Raw genomic sequence first — 20,137 nt, 5'->3', positions numbered from 1 at the left:
ACGCACCACTTTTCCATAATGTATTTTTTAGAATTTTTTGAAACAAGTTATTTTTTCCATTTCACTTCACCAATTTTGACTATTTTGTGTATGTCCATTACATGAAATCCAAATAAAAATCAATTTAAATTACAAAATAGGAAAAACGCCAAGGGGGATGAATACTTTTGTAAGGCACTATGCTCATTCTATTGAGTTGATACTTCAAGTTATTATTTGGTATAACATTGGATGTAACTCCATGTCCTAATTTCTTTGTAGATGCCCTGTGATGTGGACACAGCCTCAGCATAATTTTTCTCCAGGGCGTGTGTTGTAAGTGTGGCTAAAGCCTCCAAAACTTCAGGCATTTGATACCGAAGAGCTTAACACTGTCTACACGACACTTCCATCTGGTTGTTGACAGATTCTTGACTGTGAAGTTGACATGCTCCTGCATTATCTCCCAATGAGGAGCTGAACAGGTGGTACAACCTGAGGGTGCGACTCCCACATGGAACACATAGGGCCTTTTTGTTTATATCAAGCAGTCTTCATTGTACCCCCTTCCCCTGCATGTTGCTGCCGATGTGGTATGACTGGCCACGGCAGTCAGACGTTCAGTTTGAATTTGTTCAGATTTTCTTTTTTTAAATCTCTAGCAGTCCCCTCCCAGTTGTATCGAGGACATCGATGAACCCCACTAAGTGCTCTTCAATAGCAACACCTTTGTTTTGCACACAGTGTACGATACGTAATGCCACTGACAGCTGTTCAGTATGGCTTATATCTGGCGTGCAGTCCATAGTGACGGCAAAGTATTTTGCCTTCTTGAATTTCTCACCATTGCCTCTATTGTTTTTTGTGCAATTAGAGCTATCAGTTCATTTTGGATACTCTTGCTAAGATAATGGTAACTTATTTCCTGATTTTCAAACTTTCTCAAATGTGACTTGTTTCAGGAAACTAGGCGTATGTTGCGTGTCACTACTTCACAGGGGAGCCATTTGAACATAAACTTTTTTTTAAATCAAAATGTGTTTTTTGGCAGAAATGCCTTCTGGAACATGTGAACTTTCATGTGCCTTAATAACAAATGTGTATGCCATCTGTAAATATGAATACACATTTTAAATTATGTGCCTAGTTGGTTTAGCCACAAAAAAGACAGCAACCTTCTCGCTAGCCATGATTGGCTGAGATATTGAGTGGGCTGGACATGCCGAGAGATGAGTTCGGATTGGTCTGCCATGTAGGACGGTTCTGTCTATTTGAGCTGGTCAGAATGTGTAGGTAATCCTGTCTAAATAAAATATATTGCGTAGTAGAACTGCATAAGTGTTGCTCTCCACTTTCTGGAGGACCGAGTTTTGAAATCAGTGGAATTAGAGTAAGGAGATGGAGAAAACACCTTTCTCCGGATTACATCTTCAAACTAAGGGAAACCATGGCATCTGTGACAGAGCAGGAGAAGCGTCCATCCATGTATACGGGAAGAAAGTCTAGCTAGCTACATTTTCAGATATTATAAGTTTCTAATTTTGTCAGAAAGTCGTTTTCATTTCAAGTTAAAGTGTACTGTTAGCTAGCTAGCTAACGTTAGCTGGCTGGCTCTCTAACATTACGTTTATGATCTGTGTAGTGATATTATTTGTATCTCAGAGCCATTTGCTTTGCTAGTTATAGCCTAATTTTAGCTAGCTAACATTGAACCTTGTTGGTTGGCTACCTGCAGATTCATGCAGGGTAGTAACGTCATGAGTTGGAATTATGGTTCATTGTTTAGCTAGCTAGCTACATGTCTTAACAAAAGACCACTATGCATGTAACCATTTCAAAAGAAAGTTAATGATGTCACTGCGACAACTGTTGATAGACGTAGCTGGTAAATCCGCTCTGGCTACCTACTCCGATTTCAGAGCACTCTCGTTTGAGTGTGCCAGAGTGCTGAATAACTGACAAGTTTACAAACGCTCAACACCCGTTGAATATGGCTGGTGTCAGTAAATTGCAAAAAAGCGTCAATTGTTGCCAGCAGCACAGTTGCAGTCAACAATGCTCTGGATAACATAAAAACAGCCTAACCAGCTCTGCTAGGGCGAGTAAAATGGTCAGAGTGAGCTGTTCTCTCATTTGTGTCTGGAAGTAGCTAGCAAGCTAGCCAACGTTGGCCAGTTATCTTGGGTGCTTGACTGCTGTTGTTAGGACAGAACGCTAGGATCAACCCTTAAAGAGATGGGTGGGATTAAAGCTTAAGAGGTTGTGAACGATGCTAAAAATACAATTTTCTAGCTCTGAGTCTCTACTCTTATCCAATGTAAAAAACACCATTTGAAATGTTGCTACATAAGACCAAATCGAGCCGGTCGGTCACAAATGTTCACTCATTACATGGTCTAATTGTGCCATTAACTCCACCTGCCCAAGGAAGTTGTCATTTCTAGGCTCATTAATATTCTGTAAGTGGCCTGGTTTCGTTCAGCCAAATGACAGACATTGGCAAGCAATCTCCTCTAAACCATCTTCCAGTGCCATTAACTCCTGGTTGATTACATAAATGATTGTGCCTTTTTTCAATCTTTCCGCAAGGTAGCACCAACTCTACATGTTTTGTAAATGCTCTGTACAATGCCCATGTACTTTAAAATTGGTCCTGATATTCTTCCAGTAACAAAAACCATCACTGTCTCTTTTCCCATAAATGCGACAACAAAAACAAAAATCTGCATCAGCTCTACTAGAATATACAAGCCATGTAATTTTGTCTCAGTTTTTCACAACTTTTTCATAGTTGTCACTACTAAATCTGCGAAGGGACTGGGGCCCCACTTCTAGGAAATACAATATCTCTGATCTGTTTTGGCTCCTTTTTGACAAGATCACACCTCTGTTTGTCAGACAGCGCCTCCGGCCACAATGCTGCATCATCACTTAAACACACACGCTCTGTAGTAGGTCCACATGCTGATTGATATCTTTGTGACTCTGGAAGAGCAAAAGCTGGGGGTGAATCAGGCTCTGAATCCGAGCTCTTGCTCTTGTTCGACATTAGTGACCGCTTTGCTGCTGCTAGTGCTAGCCGGTAGACAGTACTGATGATGATGAACCACCGACAGCAGCAGAGGCAGTAATGCTATTTGTTGAAGTGCTAGCTAGGCTAATGTTAGTGGTTGTTGAAGTGCTAGCTAGGCCTGGGCCTGTCTCTGTGCTCGTCGTTGTGTCCTCTGCCTCAACGATGATTGCAGTATTATCAGTGGCACCTGTCTTTTTACTAAATACATGCTTTAACTTAGCTAATTTTTCTGTAAAAATTAAATATTTTATTTTCTCTGCCCCACTATTCTGAAAGCGCCTCATCAGAGTTTTTGCTGCAGCTTACTTTCAATGAAAGTCACGTTTGTAATCAGCAGCACGGTCATGGCTAGAAGGGATCCAGCTTTTGTCAAATTAACATCAAAAGTTGAACGTTTTTGCATTTGAACTAACCCTAACCCTTTTCTTAACCTTAACCTAATTATCCTAACCTGCTATGTTAATTATTCTAACCTGCTGCGTAACTTTTAACCTGCAACGAAAAGTCAAATCTGAGGTTAATGTGACGAAAGCTGGATCCCTTCTAGCCATAATCCGGCAGCACGGGAACTCTAGTCAGGGTGGAATAGTCCATTATAAATATGAACCAGTCTGTGGGTGATTGACACATATTTCTACTATTATCAGAAAAATGTCAATTATATTAATATTTATATGAAATGTATGGAAATAAATATTTGATCTATTATGAATTATTATTTGGCTGTATGGATTCATTTACTTTTTTGTGGCCTCATCAGTGGCGATTTTAGCATGTAAATCTTGGTGGGGCAAACTCCCCCAATTTTTGGGGGGATGCATGCCAGCAAAGCCACTACACAACACAACACAACACTAAACAATACATTAATTGCACTATAACGGTGACAAACGGTGCCCAAAAACTGTTAGGGCCGATTTGCAATTCCGAGTTGGATGACCGTTCAAAACGTTTTTTTCCAGTCGGAGCTCGTTTTCTTCCGAGTTCCCAGTTCTCTTGAACTCACTGAAGTCAGATTTCCCAGTTCCGAGTTTCCAGTTGTTTTGATCGCGTCAGAAGTGATGCTGGATTGACAGCATGGCCAATGTTGAATGTTTATCCTTTTAAACTTGGAAAAGAGACCCTTAAATTCAGACTTGGGACCACACACCCCCTCCACTGAATATCAGGCTAGTGATTGCTTTGCAATGCTTGCAGTTAGCCACTGATTCCTTCCAAACCACTCATTGTTGAATTTGCAATTTCCAACTTGTTGTGTAATGTTTATGTCCAATGGCCGATGAGCACCGATACGTTTTATCTTTAATTTCTCTTTAAAATGTATCTTTATATGACAAGGATTGAAAAGGATTTGCCAGTAGATTGTCCACTTGTTTCATGATGATGACTGCTAGCTTGCTAGCTAAGATTTTGAGAGTATGATATTGACATGATCAGTCCAATCAAAGCTACTGTAGATATCGTGATTTGATGATGTCATTTTATCTTTGGCCAATGACCTTGAGCCTTCTTCGATGGGCACTTCTAATGTAACTCTATGGCAGCACCCAAGGGGCTTGAATTTCCGAGCTCTACCCTTAGATTTGGCGGTAGTGTCCCCATGAGTGACAGAACACTGAGCCAATCACGGCGCCACTAGAGAACATTACCAACCCCTACTCTCCGTATTTTCTGCTGGCTACCCCACTACCACAGAAAGCACTGAGCTAGGCTGAAACACTTGCATTTTGGGGCTGCCTTACTCAAGAAAGCAAAAAAGAGACCAAGTTTGTATGCGGCTTTATTAACTCAATTATTATTATTATTTTTACATTGTTTGCGAACTGATATGTGACACGTATTAATGCCAAAATAACATGCAAAACAGTCAAAAAAATAATATATATATATATATACAGTGAGGGGAAAAAAGTATTTGATCCCCTGCTGATTTTGTACGTTTGCCCACTGACAAAGAAATGATCAGTCTATAATTTTAATGGTAGGTTTATTTGAACAGTGAGAGACAGAATAACAACAAAAAAGTCCAGAAAAACGCATGTCAAAAATGTTATGAATTGATTTGCATTTTAATTAGGGAAATAGGTATTTGACCCCCTCTCAATCAGAAAGATTTCTGGCTCCCAGGTGTCTTTTATACAGGTAACGAGCTGAGATTAGGAGCACACTCTTAAAGGGAGTGCTCCTAATCTCAGCTTGTTACCTGTATAAAAGACACCTGTCCACAGAAGCAATCAATCAATCAGATTCCAAACTCTCCACCATGGCCAAGACCAAAGAGTTCTCCAAGGATGTCAGGGACAAGATTGTAGACCTACACAAGGCTGGAATGGTCTACAAGACCATCGCCAAGCAGCTTGGTGAGAAGGTGACAACAGTTGGTGCGATTATTCGCAAATGGAAGAAACACAAAATAACTGTCAATCTCCCTCGGCCTGGGGCTCCATGCAAGATCTCACCTCGTGGAGTTGCAATGATCATGAGAACGGTGAGGAATCAGCCCAGAACTACACGGGAGGATCTTGTCTATGATCTCAAGGCAGCTGGGACCATAGTCACCAAGAAAACAATTGGTAACACACTACGCCGTGAAAGACTGAAATCCTGCAGCGCCCGCAAGGTCCCCCTGCTCAAGAAAGCACATATACATGGCTGTCTGAAGTTTGCCAATGAACATCTGAATGATTCAGAGGAGAACTGGGTGAAAGTGTTGTGGTCAGATGAGACCAAAATCGAGCTCTTTGGCATCAACTCAACTCGCCGTGTTTGGAGAAGGAGGAATGCTGCCTATGACCCCAAGAACACCATCCCCACCGTCAAACATGGAGGTGGAAACATTATGCTTTGGGGGTGTTTTTTTGCTAAGGGGAAAGGACAACTTCACCGCATCAAAGGGACGATGGACGGGGCCATGTACCGTCAAATCTTGGGTGAGAACCTCCTTCCCTCAGCCAGGGCATTGAAAATGGGTCGTCGATGGGTATTCCAGCGTGACAATGACCCAAAACACACAGCCAAGGCAACAAAGCAGTGGCTCAAGAAGAAGCACATTAAGGTCCTGGAGTGGCCTAGCCAGTCTCCAGACCTTAATCCCATAGAAAATCTGTGGAGGGAGCTGAATGTTTGAGTTGCCAAACGTCAGCCTCGAAACCTTAATGACTTGGAGAAGATCTGCAAAGAGGAGTGGAACAAAATCCCTCCTGAGATGTGTGCAAACCTGGTGGCCACCTACAAGAAACGTCTGACCTCTGTGATTGCCAACAAGGGTTTTGCCACCAAATACTAAGTCATGTTTTGCAGAGGGGTCAAATACTTATTTCCCTCATTAAAATGCAAATCAATTTATAACATTTTTGACATGTGTTTTACTGGATTTTTTTGTTGTTATTTCTGTCTCTCACTGTTCAAATAAACCTACCATTAAAATTATAGACTGATCATGTCTTTGTCAGTGGGCAAATACTTTTTTTCCTCACTGTATATATCTTTTTTGCTAAACAGGTTCTGAATATATAGCTTAAAATGTTGATAAACTATTATTTCTTCATATTTTAAGTGCAGCAATGTGCACTTAAAAGTAGGGCTACGCGTGAATGTTCCAAAATGCAATTAGCAGAAAACACTGTTCTAAAATGTGCACTGCACATGTGAGCGGTTTCATGGACAGAGATGGAAATATCCATTAGAAATTTTGAAAGAGGGGAGATCTAAAGATGCAACAACTATAATGGGTTGCTAATATGACTAGGATAATGCCTTTGGCTGCTAGACAATGAAAGAAAGTTGGAGAAAATAAAAACATAGAAGAGGAGAATGCATATGAGGAAGTCTTTATAAAATAATTGCCTCCACGTTTCTATGGTGGGATTTTGGCTATAGGCTACTTTGAAGCAAGGTAAGATTTGACTCATAATATTAAGTTAAACGTCTAGGTTTCAAAGTAGCCTATAGCCAAAAGTAGTATTCAAAAATCTAAAATGATTATTCCCAGACCTCAAAAGTGTCTCCTGATGTGGTTTAAGCATTGTTATGGACTTAACATCCAATTTAGTTGTTTTTCTATTAAAAAAGTGTGAATTTATGACTCAGCCTCATTTATCTGTTTCAATAGTAGGCCCACTATTAGCCTACTGCACCGTACAGCTTCAGTTGGCCTGACTGTGAAAGACCAATATGAGATTTGTCATTTTAAGTCGTTCAGCTTAACTGTTCCTCATAGAATGTTTCACACAGGGCGCCTTTCCTTCTCTGGGTGTACTCTAATTGGCCAAATTAGGGTACACCCACTTCTCCAGGCACCACTACACCACTGCGGATGACCATGCTTTGTAATGTTTCTAAAACAAAAAATATATTAGTAAGAAGTAATGTGGTAGGCTATATTGTTCAATTTCATTTCATTTTTTGTGACCTGAGTCTTTTAACCAAAATACCAGATGAGACAAAATGTTCAGCTTCCCCTTTAAGGGCGGGAGATTACCGTTATAATGGGGCACTCGAGTCGTGTCGTGTGTGTGAGAGATTTAGGATCTAAGTAGTAGTAGATGGCATCTCTTTGCTATCAGTTGAAGCGTCAAACTCAAACGAACATTGAAAAACAGCCGAGCTTGTGAACAAAACAATGTAAGTAGCCAAGAAGTCACTTTGAAGACTTTCAAGTAAATTAGACCAACTTTTATGCCTGTGCATAGCACCTCTAAAAATTAATCTATCATATCAACACTTAACTCAGTGCGCACAGCTCCCCAACCAGGCAGGATTCGTATTTCTTTGTGTGATTAGCAGCAATGAAACAAAACCGGCAGATATAGCAAAACAATTTAAAAGTACTGTATAAGTCACATATCGCACATGTACTCATACTTTACATTTTTTGCGATTGTGATGCTCGCACTGTAGAGCCCTACAAATTGACCACCAGCCTATGTGGTTTGTGAAATGGATGTTCTTACCAGCCAATACCTACATTTACCCGCGGGTGTTCATTTTATGCCCTGGCCATAAATCATGTCTAAAACCCCCAGAAATGGCATGCGTATCAAATCAGCCGCTGCAGCAGGTGCATGTACAGCTTTGAGTACACACACACACACACACACACACACACACACACACACACACACACACACACACACACACACACACAGGCAATCTGTTCCATTAGAAACAATGCTCCACCCTACTGTCAGAACCTTTTACACACCTTTTCTTTACTGTCATGTATAGTCAGAATACAGATGTCTACTTCTTGTTCACTCTTAATTCTTAGTAGTGGATCATTAGATCACAGTCTAAAGAGAGAGATAATACAGAGATAGAGGCTAGCGGAACTGCTGGACTATTTTAGCTCTGGTCAGTTTGCTACAGTGAGTCACTGTAACATCTCTTTAACCTCTCAATAACTCTTTTTTTTTTCTTGTTCTCTCTCAGTATCAGCAGTACCCTAATGGACATGGAGAGCACGGTATCCAGCGGGCGTTCCACCCCAGCCATGATGAACGGGCAGGGCAGTGCCGTCCAGTGCCACTCCAGTACCAAGGGCCAGGCGGTTGGCTATACCTGTTGCTGGGACCAGTGTGGCCTCTGCTTCACCTGCAGCCCTGACCTGGCTGAACACATCAGGGGCGTGCATGTCGACGGACAGAGAGGAGGGGTGGGTAGAACCAGGGTAATACAGGCTGTTCTGTAGGCTACACGTATTTTAAGCTTTGTGTGTCTCTGTGGGATCACGCTCCCTCACTCCATCTCTCTATTCCTCTTTAGACCCACTTGTTAGCCCGCAAACGGTTGTCTGGAGAAGCGACTTGTTCTCAAAAATGTTTTGCTTGTCTGATCTTTCTCTCTCTTCCATATCCAACTCTTTCTCTCTCCCTTTTCTCTGTCTCCCAATTTCTAACTCTCTTCCTCACGCCATCTCACTCTCTCTTTCTCACATGCACACTCTTTCTCCAGGTGTTTGTGTGTCTGTGGAAGGGCTGTAAGGTGTACAACACCCCTTCCACCAGTCAGAGCTGGCTCCAGAGACACATGCTGACACACAGCGGAGACAAACCCTTCAAGGTAATGTAATAATATATTCCACAAGGCAGACACTTTTATCCGAAGTACAGTGAGCGCATATATTTTTAGTATGTGCTTGCGATCCCTGCGGAAATTGAACCAAAGATCTTGGCGTTGTTACCAGATGGTGGTTTACTGAATGGTGACCTGCTTGTCACTGACCCTTGCTGTCTCTCTCTCTCTCTCTTCCTCTCTTTCTATCCCCCTCTTCCCCTCTCCATCCCACTGTAGTGTGTGGTCGGGGGCTGCAATGCCAGCTTTGCGTCCCAGGGGGGGCTAGCGCGCCATGTTCCCACCCACTTCAGCCAGCAGAGCTCCTCTAAGCTGTCCAGTCAGGGCAGACTGAAGGAGGAGTCTCCCTCTAAGGCGGGGCTTAATAAGAGAAAGAAACGATTCCTGATGAACAAACGCAGGCGCTCCCTACGTACGTACCCACTAGTGTGTGTGTGTGTGTGTGTGTGTGTGTGTGAGACTGACCCATGCGCTTACTATTGTTACATTGACATTTTACATTTTCACCGCAGAGTTCAGTCTGGTTTAACCAAGGTAATACACTACCCACCCTGCTTAGAAACTACAGGAAGTAGATAACAAAAACTATGTTCTGGAAAATGTTTTACAACAATATTCCTTCATGTACATTTTCTACTGTAGCTCAGTTGGTAGAGCATGGCGCTTGCAACACCAGGGTTGTGGGTTCGTTTCCCACGGGGGGCCAGTATGCACTCACTAACTGTAAGTCGCTCTGGATAAGAGCGTCTGCTAAATGACAAAACATTAAAAAAATGTATAAACTAGTTATAGCCTACTTTATATTTTATCTATTTTATTGAAGTAGAATACATGGTAAACCTTATTAAGGAATAGTAGTGGACTGTGTATTTATCTTAGTGTGTGTGTGCAAGTGGTTGCTGTGTGTGTGTCACTCTAAAATATATGTTTTAGCCTCATAACCCTTTTAGTCCTCTGGGAAGAGAGGTTAGAATTGGACGACACAAACACACACACTCATATACAGTGCCTTCAGAAAATATTCATACCCCTTGACATGACATTTTGTTGTTACAGCCTGAATTCAAAATGGATTAAATCAAATCAAATCAAATTTTATTTGTCACTTGCGCCGAATACAACAGGTGTAGTAGGCCTTACCGTGATATGCTTACTTACAAGCCCTTAAACAACAATGCAGTTTTTAGAAAAATAAGAGTTAAGAAAATATTTACTAAATAAACTCAAGTAAAAATGTTTTACATTAACTAAACATACATAAACTCTGGACCTAGTTTTGTCCCATGGAATAAATGTTGTAGATCTTAATGTTTTTCCACAAAATCCTGGACTATCGGACCACCATTTTATTACGTTTGCAATCGCAACAAATAATCTGCTCAGACCCCAACCAAGGAGCATCAAAAGTCGTGCTATAAATTCTCAGACAACACAAAAATTCCTTGATGCCCTTCCAGACTCCTTCTGCCTACCCAAGGACGTCAGAGGACAAAAATCAGTTAACCACTTAACTGAGGAACTCAATTTAACCTTGCGCAATACCCTAGATGCAGTTGCACCCCTAAAAACGAAAAACATTTGTCATAAGAAACTAGCTCCCTGGTATACAGAAAATACCCGAGCTTTGAAGCAAGCTTCCAGGAAATTGGAACGGAAATGGCGCCACACCAAACTGGAAGTCTTCCGACTAGCTTGGAAAGACAGTACCGTGCAGTACCGAAGAGCCCTCACTGCTGCTCGATCATCCTACTTTTCCAACTTAATCGAGGAAAATAAGAACAATCCAAAATTTATTTTTGATACTGTTGCAAAGCTAACTAAAAGCAGCATTCCCCAAGAGAGGATGGCTTTCACTTCAGCAGTAATAAATTCATGAACTTCTTTGAGGAAAAGATCATGACCATTAGAAAGCAAATTACGGACTCCTCTTTGAATCTGCGTATTCCTCCAGGGCTTAGCTGTCCTGGATCTGCACAGCTCTGCGAGGGCCTGGGATCGGGAGAGACACTTAAGTGTTTTAGTACTATATCTCTTGACACAATGATGAAAATAATCATGGCCTCTAAACCTTCAAGCTGCATACTGGATCCTATTCCTACTAAACTGCTGAAGGAGCTGCTTCCTGTGCTTGGCCCTCCTATGTTGAACATAATAAACAGCTCTCTATCCACCGGATGTGTACCAAACTCACTAAAAGTGGCAGTGATAAAGCCTCTCTTGAAAAAGCCAAACCTTGACCCGGAAAATATAAAAAACTATCGGCCTATATCGAATCTTCCATTCCTCTCAAAAATTTTAGAAAAAGCTGTTGCGCAGCAACTCACTGCCTTTCTGAAGACAAACAATGTATACGAAATGCTTCAGTCTGGTTTTAGACCCCATCATAGCACTGAGACTGCACTTGTGAAGGTGGGACATTACCTTTTAATGGCGTCAGACCGAGGCTCTGCATCTGTCCTCGTGCTACTAGACCTTAGTGCTGCCTTTGACACCATCGATCACCACATTCTTTTGGAGAGACTGGAAACCCAAATTGGTCTACACGGACAAGTTCTGGCCTGGTTTAGATCTTACCTGTCGGAAAGATATCAGTTTGTCTCTGTGAATGGTCTGTCCTCCGACAAATCAACTGTACATTTCGGGTGTTCCTCAAGGTTCCGTTTTAGGACCACTATTGTTTTCACTATATATTTTACCTCTTGGGGATGTTATTCGAAAACATAATGTTAACTTTCACTGCTATGCGGATGACACACAGCTGTACATTTCAATGAAACATGGTGAAGCCCCAAAATTGCCCTCGCTAGAAGCCTGTGTTTCAGACATAAGGAAGTGGATGGCTGAAAACGTTCTACTTTTAAACTCGGACAAAACAGAGATGCTTGTTCTAGGTCCCAAGAAACAAAGAGATTTTCTGTTAAATCTGACAATTCATCTTGATGGTTGTAAAGTCGTCTCAAATAAAACTGTGAAGGACCTCGGCGTTACTCTTGACCCTGATCTCTCTTTTTGACGAACATATCAAGACTGTTTCAAGGACAGCTTTTTTCCATCTACGTAACATTGCAAAAATCAGAAATTTTCTGTCCAAAAATGATGCAGAAAAATTAATCCATGCATTTGTTACTTCTAGGTTAGACTACTGCAATGCTCTACTTTCCGGCTACCCGGATAAAGCACTAAATAAACTTCAGTTAGTGCTAAATACGGCTGCTAGAATCCTGACTAGAACCAAGAAATTTGATCATATTACTCCAGTGCTAGCTTCCCTACACTGGCTTCCTGTTAAGGCAAGGGCTGATTTCAAGGTTTTACTGTTAACCTATAAAGCGTTACATGGGCTTGCTCCTACCTATCTTTCCGAGTTGGTCCTGCCGTACATACCAATACGTACGCTACGGTCACAAGACGCAGGCCTCCTAATTGTCCCTAGAATTTCTAAGCAAACAGCGGGAGGCAGGGCTTTCTCCTATAGATCTCCATTTTTATGGAACAGTCTGCCTACCCATGTGAGAGACGCAGACTCGGTCTCAACCTTTAAGTCTTTACTGAAGACTTATCTCTTCAGTAGGTCATATGATTGAGTGTAGTCTGGCCCAGGAGTGTGAAGGTGAACGGAAAGGCTCTGGAGCAACGAACAGCCCTTGCTGTCTCTGCCGGGCCGGTTCCCCTCTCTCCACTGGGGTTCTCTGCCTCTAACCCTGTTACAGGGGCTGAGTCACTGGCTTGCTGGTGCTCTTTCATGCCGTCCCTAGGAGGGGTGCGTCACTTGAGTGGGTTGAGTTACTGACGTGATCTTCCTGTCTGGGTTGGCGCCCCCCTTGGTTTGTGCTGTGGTGGAGACCTCTGTGGGCTATACTCGGCCTTGTCTCAGGATTGTAAGTTGGTGGTTGAGGATATCCCTCTAGTGGTGCGGGGGCTGTGCTTTGGCAGAGTGGGTGGGGTTATATCCTTCCTGTTTGGCCCTGTCCGGGGTTTCTTCGGATGGGGCCACAGTGTCTCCGGACCGCTCCTGTCTCAGCCTCCAGTATTTATGCTGCAGTAGTTTATGTGTCGGGGGCTGGGGTTAGTTGGTTATACCTGGAGTACTTCTCCTGTCTTATCCAGTGTCCTGTGTGAATTTAAGTATGCTCTCTCTAATTCTCTCGTTCTCTCTTCTCTCTGAGAACCTGAGCCCTAGGACCATACGTCAGGACTACCGGGCATGCTGACACCTTGCTGTCCCCAGTCCGCCTGGCCTTGCTGCTATTCCAGTTTCAACTGTTCTGCCTGCGGTTACGAAACCCCTACCTGTCCCAGACCTGCTGTTTTCAACTCTTAATGATCGGCTATGAAAAGCCAACTGAGAGACCTGAGCCCTAGGACCATACGTCGGGACTACCGGCCGTGGTGACTCCTTGCTGTCCCCAGTCCGCCTGGCCTTGCTGCTATTCCAGTTTCAACTGTTCTGCCTGCGGTTATGGAACCCCTACCTGTCCCAGACCTGCTGTTTTCAACTCTTAATGATCGGCTATGAAAAGCCAACTGAGATTTATTCCTGATTATTATTTGACCATGCTTGTCACTTATGAACATTTTTGAACATCTTGGTATGGTTCTGTTATAATCTCCACCCGGCACAGCCAGAAGAGGACTGGCCACCCCTCATAGCCTGGTTCCTCTCTAGGTTTCTTCCTAGGTTTTGGCTTTTCTAGGGAGTTTTTCCTAGCCACCGTGCTTCTACACCTGCATTACTAGCTGTTTGGGGTTTTAGGCTGGGTTTCTGTACAGCACTTCGAGATATTAGCTGATGTACGAAGGGCTATATAAAATACAATTGATTGATTGATTGAAAATTGATTGAACTAGAAAATAACAAGAACGAGGCTATATACAGGGGGTACAGGTTAGTCGAGGACATTTATGTTTCTCTCACCCATCTACACACAATACCCCATAATGACAAAGTGAAAACATGTTTTTAGAATTTTTTGCAAATGTATTGAAAATGAAATACAGAAATATCTTATTTACATACAGTACCAGTCAAAAGTTTGGACACCTGCTCATTCCAGTGTTTTTCTTTATTTTTTACTATTTTCTACATTGTAGAATAATAGTGAAGACATCGGAACTATGAAATAGCACATATGGAATCATGTAGTAACCAAAAAAGTGTTAAACAAATCAAAATATATTTTATATTTGAAATTCTTCAAAGTAGCCACCGTTTGCCTTGATGACAGCTTTGCACACTCTTGGCATTCCGTCAATCCGGAAAATGTTTTAACTGCCCAGACTCTGTGTAGGGCTGGCCGTCCAACCAAACTGAGCAACCAGGGCAAGAAGGACCTTGGTCAGGGAGGTGACCAAGAACCCAATGTCCAAATGACCACTCTGACAGAACAACAGAGTTCCTTGGCTAAGATGGGAGAACATGCCAGAATGAAAACAGTCTCTACAGCACTTCACCAATCTGGGCTTTAGGGGAGGGTGGCCAGAGAGAAGCCACTCCTGAGAAAAATGCACATGACAGCACGCCTGGAGTTTGCAAATAGGCACGTGAAAGACTCTGAGATCATAAGGCAAAAGATTATGTGGTCTGATGAGACAAAAATGTAAGTATTTGGCCTGAATGCAAAGCGCTATGTCTGGAGAAAACCAGGCACAGCTCATCACCTGTTTAACACCATCCCTACCGTGAAGCATGGTGGTGGCAGCATCATGCTATGGGGATGATTTTCAGCAGCATGGACTGGGAGACTGGTAAGGATAGAGGGAACAATGAATGGAGCCAAATACAGGAAAATCCTTGATGAGAACCTGCTTCACAGTGCAAACAACCTTAGACTGGGGCAAAGATTTACGTTCCAACAGGACAATGACCCCAAGCATAGAGCTAAAGTCACGCTGGAATGGCTTCAGAACAAGACCAGACTTGAATCCCATTGTAAATATGTGAAAAGACTTGAAGATTGCTGTTCACCATCGCTCCCCATCAAACTTATCACAGCTTGAAAAAATCTGCAAGGAAAAATGGGAGAACATCCCCAAATCCAGATGTACAAAGCTGATAAAGACATATCCAAGACGACTCAAAGCTGTAAGCGCCGCCAAAGGTGCTTTTACAAAATATTGATTCAGGGGTGTGAATACTTATGTAAATGAAATATTTCTATATTTCATTTTAAATAAATGTGCTAATATTTCTAAAAACATGTTTTCATTATGGTGTATTGTGTGTAGATGGGTGAGAAAGAAAAACAAATTTATCCATTTTGAATTCAGGCTGTAACACAACAAAATATATACACACACACACACACATTTCCTAGGTACTGAGGGGTTGGAATGGTTTGTTACTTCAGGTACCTCCTTCAGCTTGAGTGGGCCATCCTCGGGCAAACAGGCTTTTTGAGCTCGGCTAGACTTCTAAGAACGATTGTTAAAGGGCCGAACAAAATATTACTTCTCACTTGGAACAGCACTTGTGAGGAATTGTTGATGGTGTCTGGCTCTTTGTCAGGAGAGAAAGAAATGTGAGAGGACAGACAGCACTTTTCTAAATATCTTTTGACATGAAAATGCCCTTGATTAATTTTCAGCAGCCAGCCAACACATTCTCTCTCTCATCCTTGCACTCTTGAATAATATGTTCAGCTCATAGTAGTAATGCAGTAATAAAGCAGCAAGGAACCATTTAACAAGTTGTCTCATTTCACACTGTTTCATAGTAATCATCTTCATCAGGAGACGGTAATGCTGGTGCTGGTCTGGTCTCACTGCTGTCTCACTTGTCTGCATGGTGTTTCTCATGGCTGTCTCCTCACCTCTCATCCCAGACTCTCTCTGCTCTCATCCCAGTGTCTCCTCTCCCACCAGCGAGGCCCCATGACTTCTTTGATGCCCAGACCATGGACGCCATCAGACACCGGGCCATCTGCCTTAACCTGGCCACACACATGGAGAGCACAGGCAACGGACACAGTGTGGTGTTCCACAGCACGGTTAGTCCGTACAGGACATACAGACACACGCACACACACACACACATGGAGAGCACCGGAAACGGACACAGTGTGGTCTTCCACAGCACGGTTAGTCTATTAACCCTTGGGGTCCTGCTACACCAGTCCTGGCCACAAGGCCTAGTACATAACCCCAAATCAACCCCCTAGTCCTTACCCCCTAGGCACTTGTGTAGATCTGAGAGGATTGGACAGGTGTCTGCAAAATGGCAACAATTCCACTTGGACTATCAAGGGCAAGATGGAGCTACCACCATATTACTTACACATATCCAATCCTCTGAAATCTACACAAGTGTCTGGGCGTTAGGGCTTAAGGGTCGATTTGGGATTCAGAGTTAGTAGAGATTCTCTCATCCTGAAAGTGTTCTCACATCCCTCTGTGCTGTTTTTGGATCAGTCTTTCTCACTTTAGCCCTAAGGGACGTCAGAGACCAACATTTTAGAAATGTGTCTCTAGTCTCACTTCAGATTTTCTCAATACACTTGCAGTGAACCTTGTGAATGCCCCTAGTCTTGATTCAATACTTTTTCAATTCCTAGCCGGGTACACAGGAGAGACAATGGGTCTGTTTTGGTGTTTGATGCTTGTTGGTTAGTAATATATTATGAATGAGTTATAACTGCATTTTACTGCCTCCGGGGGACAAGGGTTACGTCCCAAATGGCACCCTATCCCCTACATAGTGCATTACTTTTGACCAGGGCCCATAGGGCTATGTTAAAAAATAGTGCACTATATAGGGGATAGGGTGCCATTTGGGATGCAGCTAAGGAGTGGACCGACCTCACCTTGGCACTTCTTTTGATTTCTTTATTTAAAATGTTTTTCTCCAGATTAGACTCTTTCTGTTTTGCTGACTAAGGCTTTCTCCTCTTGTGTGGCGAATGGTTGACTTTTTCAGCCATGTATTAATAGCAGCATATTGAATAGTGAGTGTCAATGTGAAGAATGAATGGTGGAGTGAGTTTGGGAATGACTGTCTGTAATATTGTAGAGCATCACTAGAGGGCAGTGTGTCCACTTCAGTAAAATGGTTGTAGGTTGGTTGGTCTCTTCCTTAAAAGCAGAGGAAAGTAAAGGGCATCACAATCAACTGTGCTATTTTATCACAAACTTTTTTTTAAATCCAAATGCGTTTTTTGGCAGAAATGCCTTCTGGATCATGTGAACTTGAATGTGCCTTAATAACAATTTTGTATGTCATCTGTAAATACGAATACAATTGTTAAATTACGAGCTTAGTTGGTTAAGCCACAGAAAAAGACAGCAACTTTCCCACTAGCCATGATTGGCTGAGATAATGAGTGGGCAGGACATGCCGAGAGAGGAGTTCGGATTGGTCTGCCATATAGCACGCGTCTGTCTATTTGAGCCGGTCACTATGTGTTGGTATTCCTGTCTAATGCAACTTTTTTTTAAGTGTATCGTGTAGTGGAGCTGCATAAGTGTTGCTCTCCACTTTCTGGAGGATCGAGTTTTGAAATCAGTGAAATTAGAGTATGATAGCTAAAGAGATGGAGAAAACACCTGTCTCCGGATTACATCTTCAAACTAAGGGCAACCATGGCATCCGTGACAGGGAGACACGTCCATCCATGCATGATGTATACCGGTAAGATAGTCCAGCTAGCTACGTTTTCAGATATTACACGTTTCTAATTCCAGATTAGACTATTTCTGTTTTGCTGACTAAGGCTTTCTCCTCTTGTGTGGCGAATGGTTGACTTTTTCAGCCATGTATAAATAGCAGCATATTGAATAGTGAGTGTCAATGTGGAGAATGAATGGTGGAGTGAGTTTTGTGAATGACTGTCTGTAATATTGTAGAGCATCACTAGAGGGCAGTGTGTCCACTTCAGTAAAATGGTTGTAGGTTGGTTGGTCTCTTCCTTAAAAGCAGAGGAAAGTAAAGGGTATCACAATCAACTGTGCTATTTTATCACTCACCAGTACCTGAGCGATTCCTAGTTTGCAGAGGAATGGCACTTGTCACTGGGCAGTATCACTGGGCACCCATGGGCTCCTTATTTATCAGTGAGTTGGCCTGCACACACTCCCACAGTCATTACAATACTCAAATCAGATCTGATTTGTCACATGCGCAGGTGTAGACTTTACTGTGAAATGCTTACTATGCCTTTTCCCAACAATGCAGAGTTAAAAAGTAAGAAAATGATCAAATAAAAATATAAAATACTAGGAGTACTGGTAGCCAGGAGTCGCGTTTACTCAGAATTCTGTGTTTTTCAAGCAGAGTAAATATGTGACTCATTTCAGGAAACTAGGCGTATGTCCCGGGTCACTACTTCACAGGAGAGCCATTTGAACGTAAACTTTTTTTTTAAAATCCAAATGTGTTTTTTGGCAGAAATGCCTTCTGGATCATGTGAACTTTAATGTGCCTTAATAACAATTTTGTATGCCATCTGTAAATACGAATACAATTGTTAAAGTACGAGCTTAGCTGGTTAAGCCACAGAAAAAGACAGCAACCTTCCCACTAGCCATGATTGGCTGAGATAATGAGTGGGCTGGACATGCTGAGAGAGGAGTTCGGTTTGGTCTGCCATATAGCACGTGTCTGTCTATTTGAGCCGGTCACTATGTGTTGGTATTCCTGTCTAATGCAACTTTTTTTTAAGTGTATCGTGTAGTGGAGCTGCATAAGTGTTGCTCTCCACTTTCTGGAGGATCGAGTTTTGAAATCAGTGAAATTAGAGTATGATAGCTAAAGAGATGGAGAAAATACCTGTCTCCGGATTACATCTTCAAACTAAGGGCAACCATGGAATCCGTGACAGGGAGACACGTCCATCCATGCATGATGTATACGGGTAAGATAGTCCAGCTAGCTACATTTTCAGATATTACAAGTTTCTAATTTTGACAGAAAGTGGTTTCATTTCAAGTTAAGGTTTACTGTTAGGTAGCTAGCTAATGTTAGCTGGCTGGCTCGCTAGCTAACGTTACGTGTATGATCTTATTATTCGTATCTCTGAGCCATTTGCTTGGCTAGTTATAGCCTAATGTTAGCTAGCTAACATTGAACCTGGTTGGTTAGCTACCTACAGATTCATGCAGGGTAGTCACGTCATGAGTTGGGATTATGGTTCATTGTTTAGCTAGCTAGCTAACGTTAGCTGGCTGGCTCGCTAGCTAACGTTATGTGTATGATCTTATTATTCGTATCTCAGAGCCATTTTCTTGGTTAGTTATAGCTTAATGTTAGCTAGCTAACATTGAACCTGGTTGGTTAGCTACCTGCAGATTCATGCAGTGTAGTAACGTCATGAGTTGGCATTATGGTTCATTGTTTACCTAGCTAGCTAGCTACATATCTTAACAAAAGACTCCACTATGCAAGTAAACATTTCATGTGCATTCGTAAATTCAGTCTGAGTATGCCAGAGCGCAGAATAACTGATGAAATTACGAAAGCACAACACCCGTTGAATATGGCCGGTGTCAGTAAACGTCGGCAAAAAAGCGTACTTAAATTGTTGCCAGCAGCACAGTTACAGTCACCAATGCTCTGGATAACATGAAAACAGACTAACCAGCTCGGCAGAGATGATTAGGTTGTTTTCATGTTATCCAGAGGTAAACAATGAACCATAATCCCAATTTTGTCTGTAAGTAGCTAGCAAGCTAGCCAATGTTAGCCAGCTAGCTTGGGTACTTGACTGCCGTTGTGAGGTCAGAACGCTCGGATCAACCCTACTCATCGGCCAGAGCGTCAAGTGTGCGCACTGAACGCTCTGAGAGCGAAGCGAGATGGGTGGGGCTAAAGCTTAAGAGGGTGTGAACGATGCTGAATGTGTGTAGACAAAGAAGAGCTCTTCAGTAGGTACCAAAACATTCAAAGGCCATTTTCTCAAAAGTGACCCTTTTGGGGTCACTTTTATTGTAAATAAGAATAGAATATGTTCGGTATTGTTTGATATGTGTGATATTTGTTGCACCAGTAACTTTCTCACTCATCATTATTCACGATTAATTCAG

The 20,137-nt window shown here is 42.3% G+C and overlaps 1 protein-coding gene across 4 annotated transcripts in view; it reads left to right on the top strand.

The window, feature by feature from the left end:
- Positions 1-20,137, top strand: part of LOC121577096 (zinc finger protein AEBP2) — a 62,618-nt gene that overhangs the window by 4,461 nt on the left and 38,020 nt on the right. Inside the window, exons 2-5 of one of the 4 annotated variants that reach the window (XM_041890869.2) lie at positions 8,483-8,720; positions 9,005-9,112; positions 9,344-9,536; positions 15,986-16,110. In XM_041890869.2, coding sequence (XP_041746803.1) covers positions 8,483-8,720; positions 9,005-9,112; positions 9,344-9,536; positions 15,986-16,110 — 664 coding nt within the window. Of the gene's footprint in view, positions 1-8,482; positions 8,721-9,004; positions 9,113-9,343; positions 9,537-15,967; positions 16,111-20,137 lie in introns of all 4 variants that reach the window. The other 3 variants (XM_041890867.2, XM_041890870.2, XM_041890868.2) reach the window with 3 other exon arrangements.

The sequence above is a fragment of the Coregonus clupeaformis genome, chromosome 11, assembly GCF_020615455.1.
Source record: "Coregonus clupeaformis isolate EN_2021a chromosome 11, ASM2061545v1, whole genome shotgun sequence".
Lineage (NCBI taxonomy): Eukaryota > Metazoa > Chordata > Actinopteri > Salmoniformes > Salmonidae > Coregonus > Coregonus clupeaformis.
The sequence above is the reverse complement of the archived record's forward strand: the minus strand, read 5'-3'. Positions and strand labels throughout refer to the sequence as shown.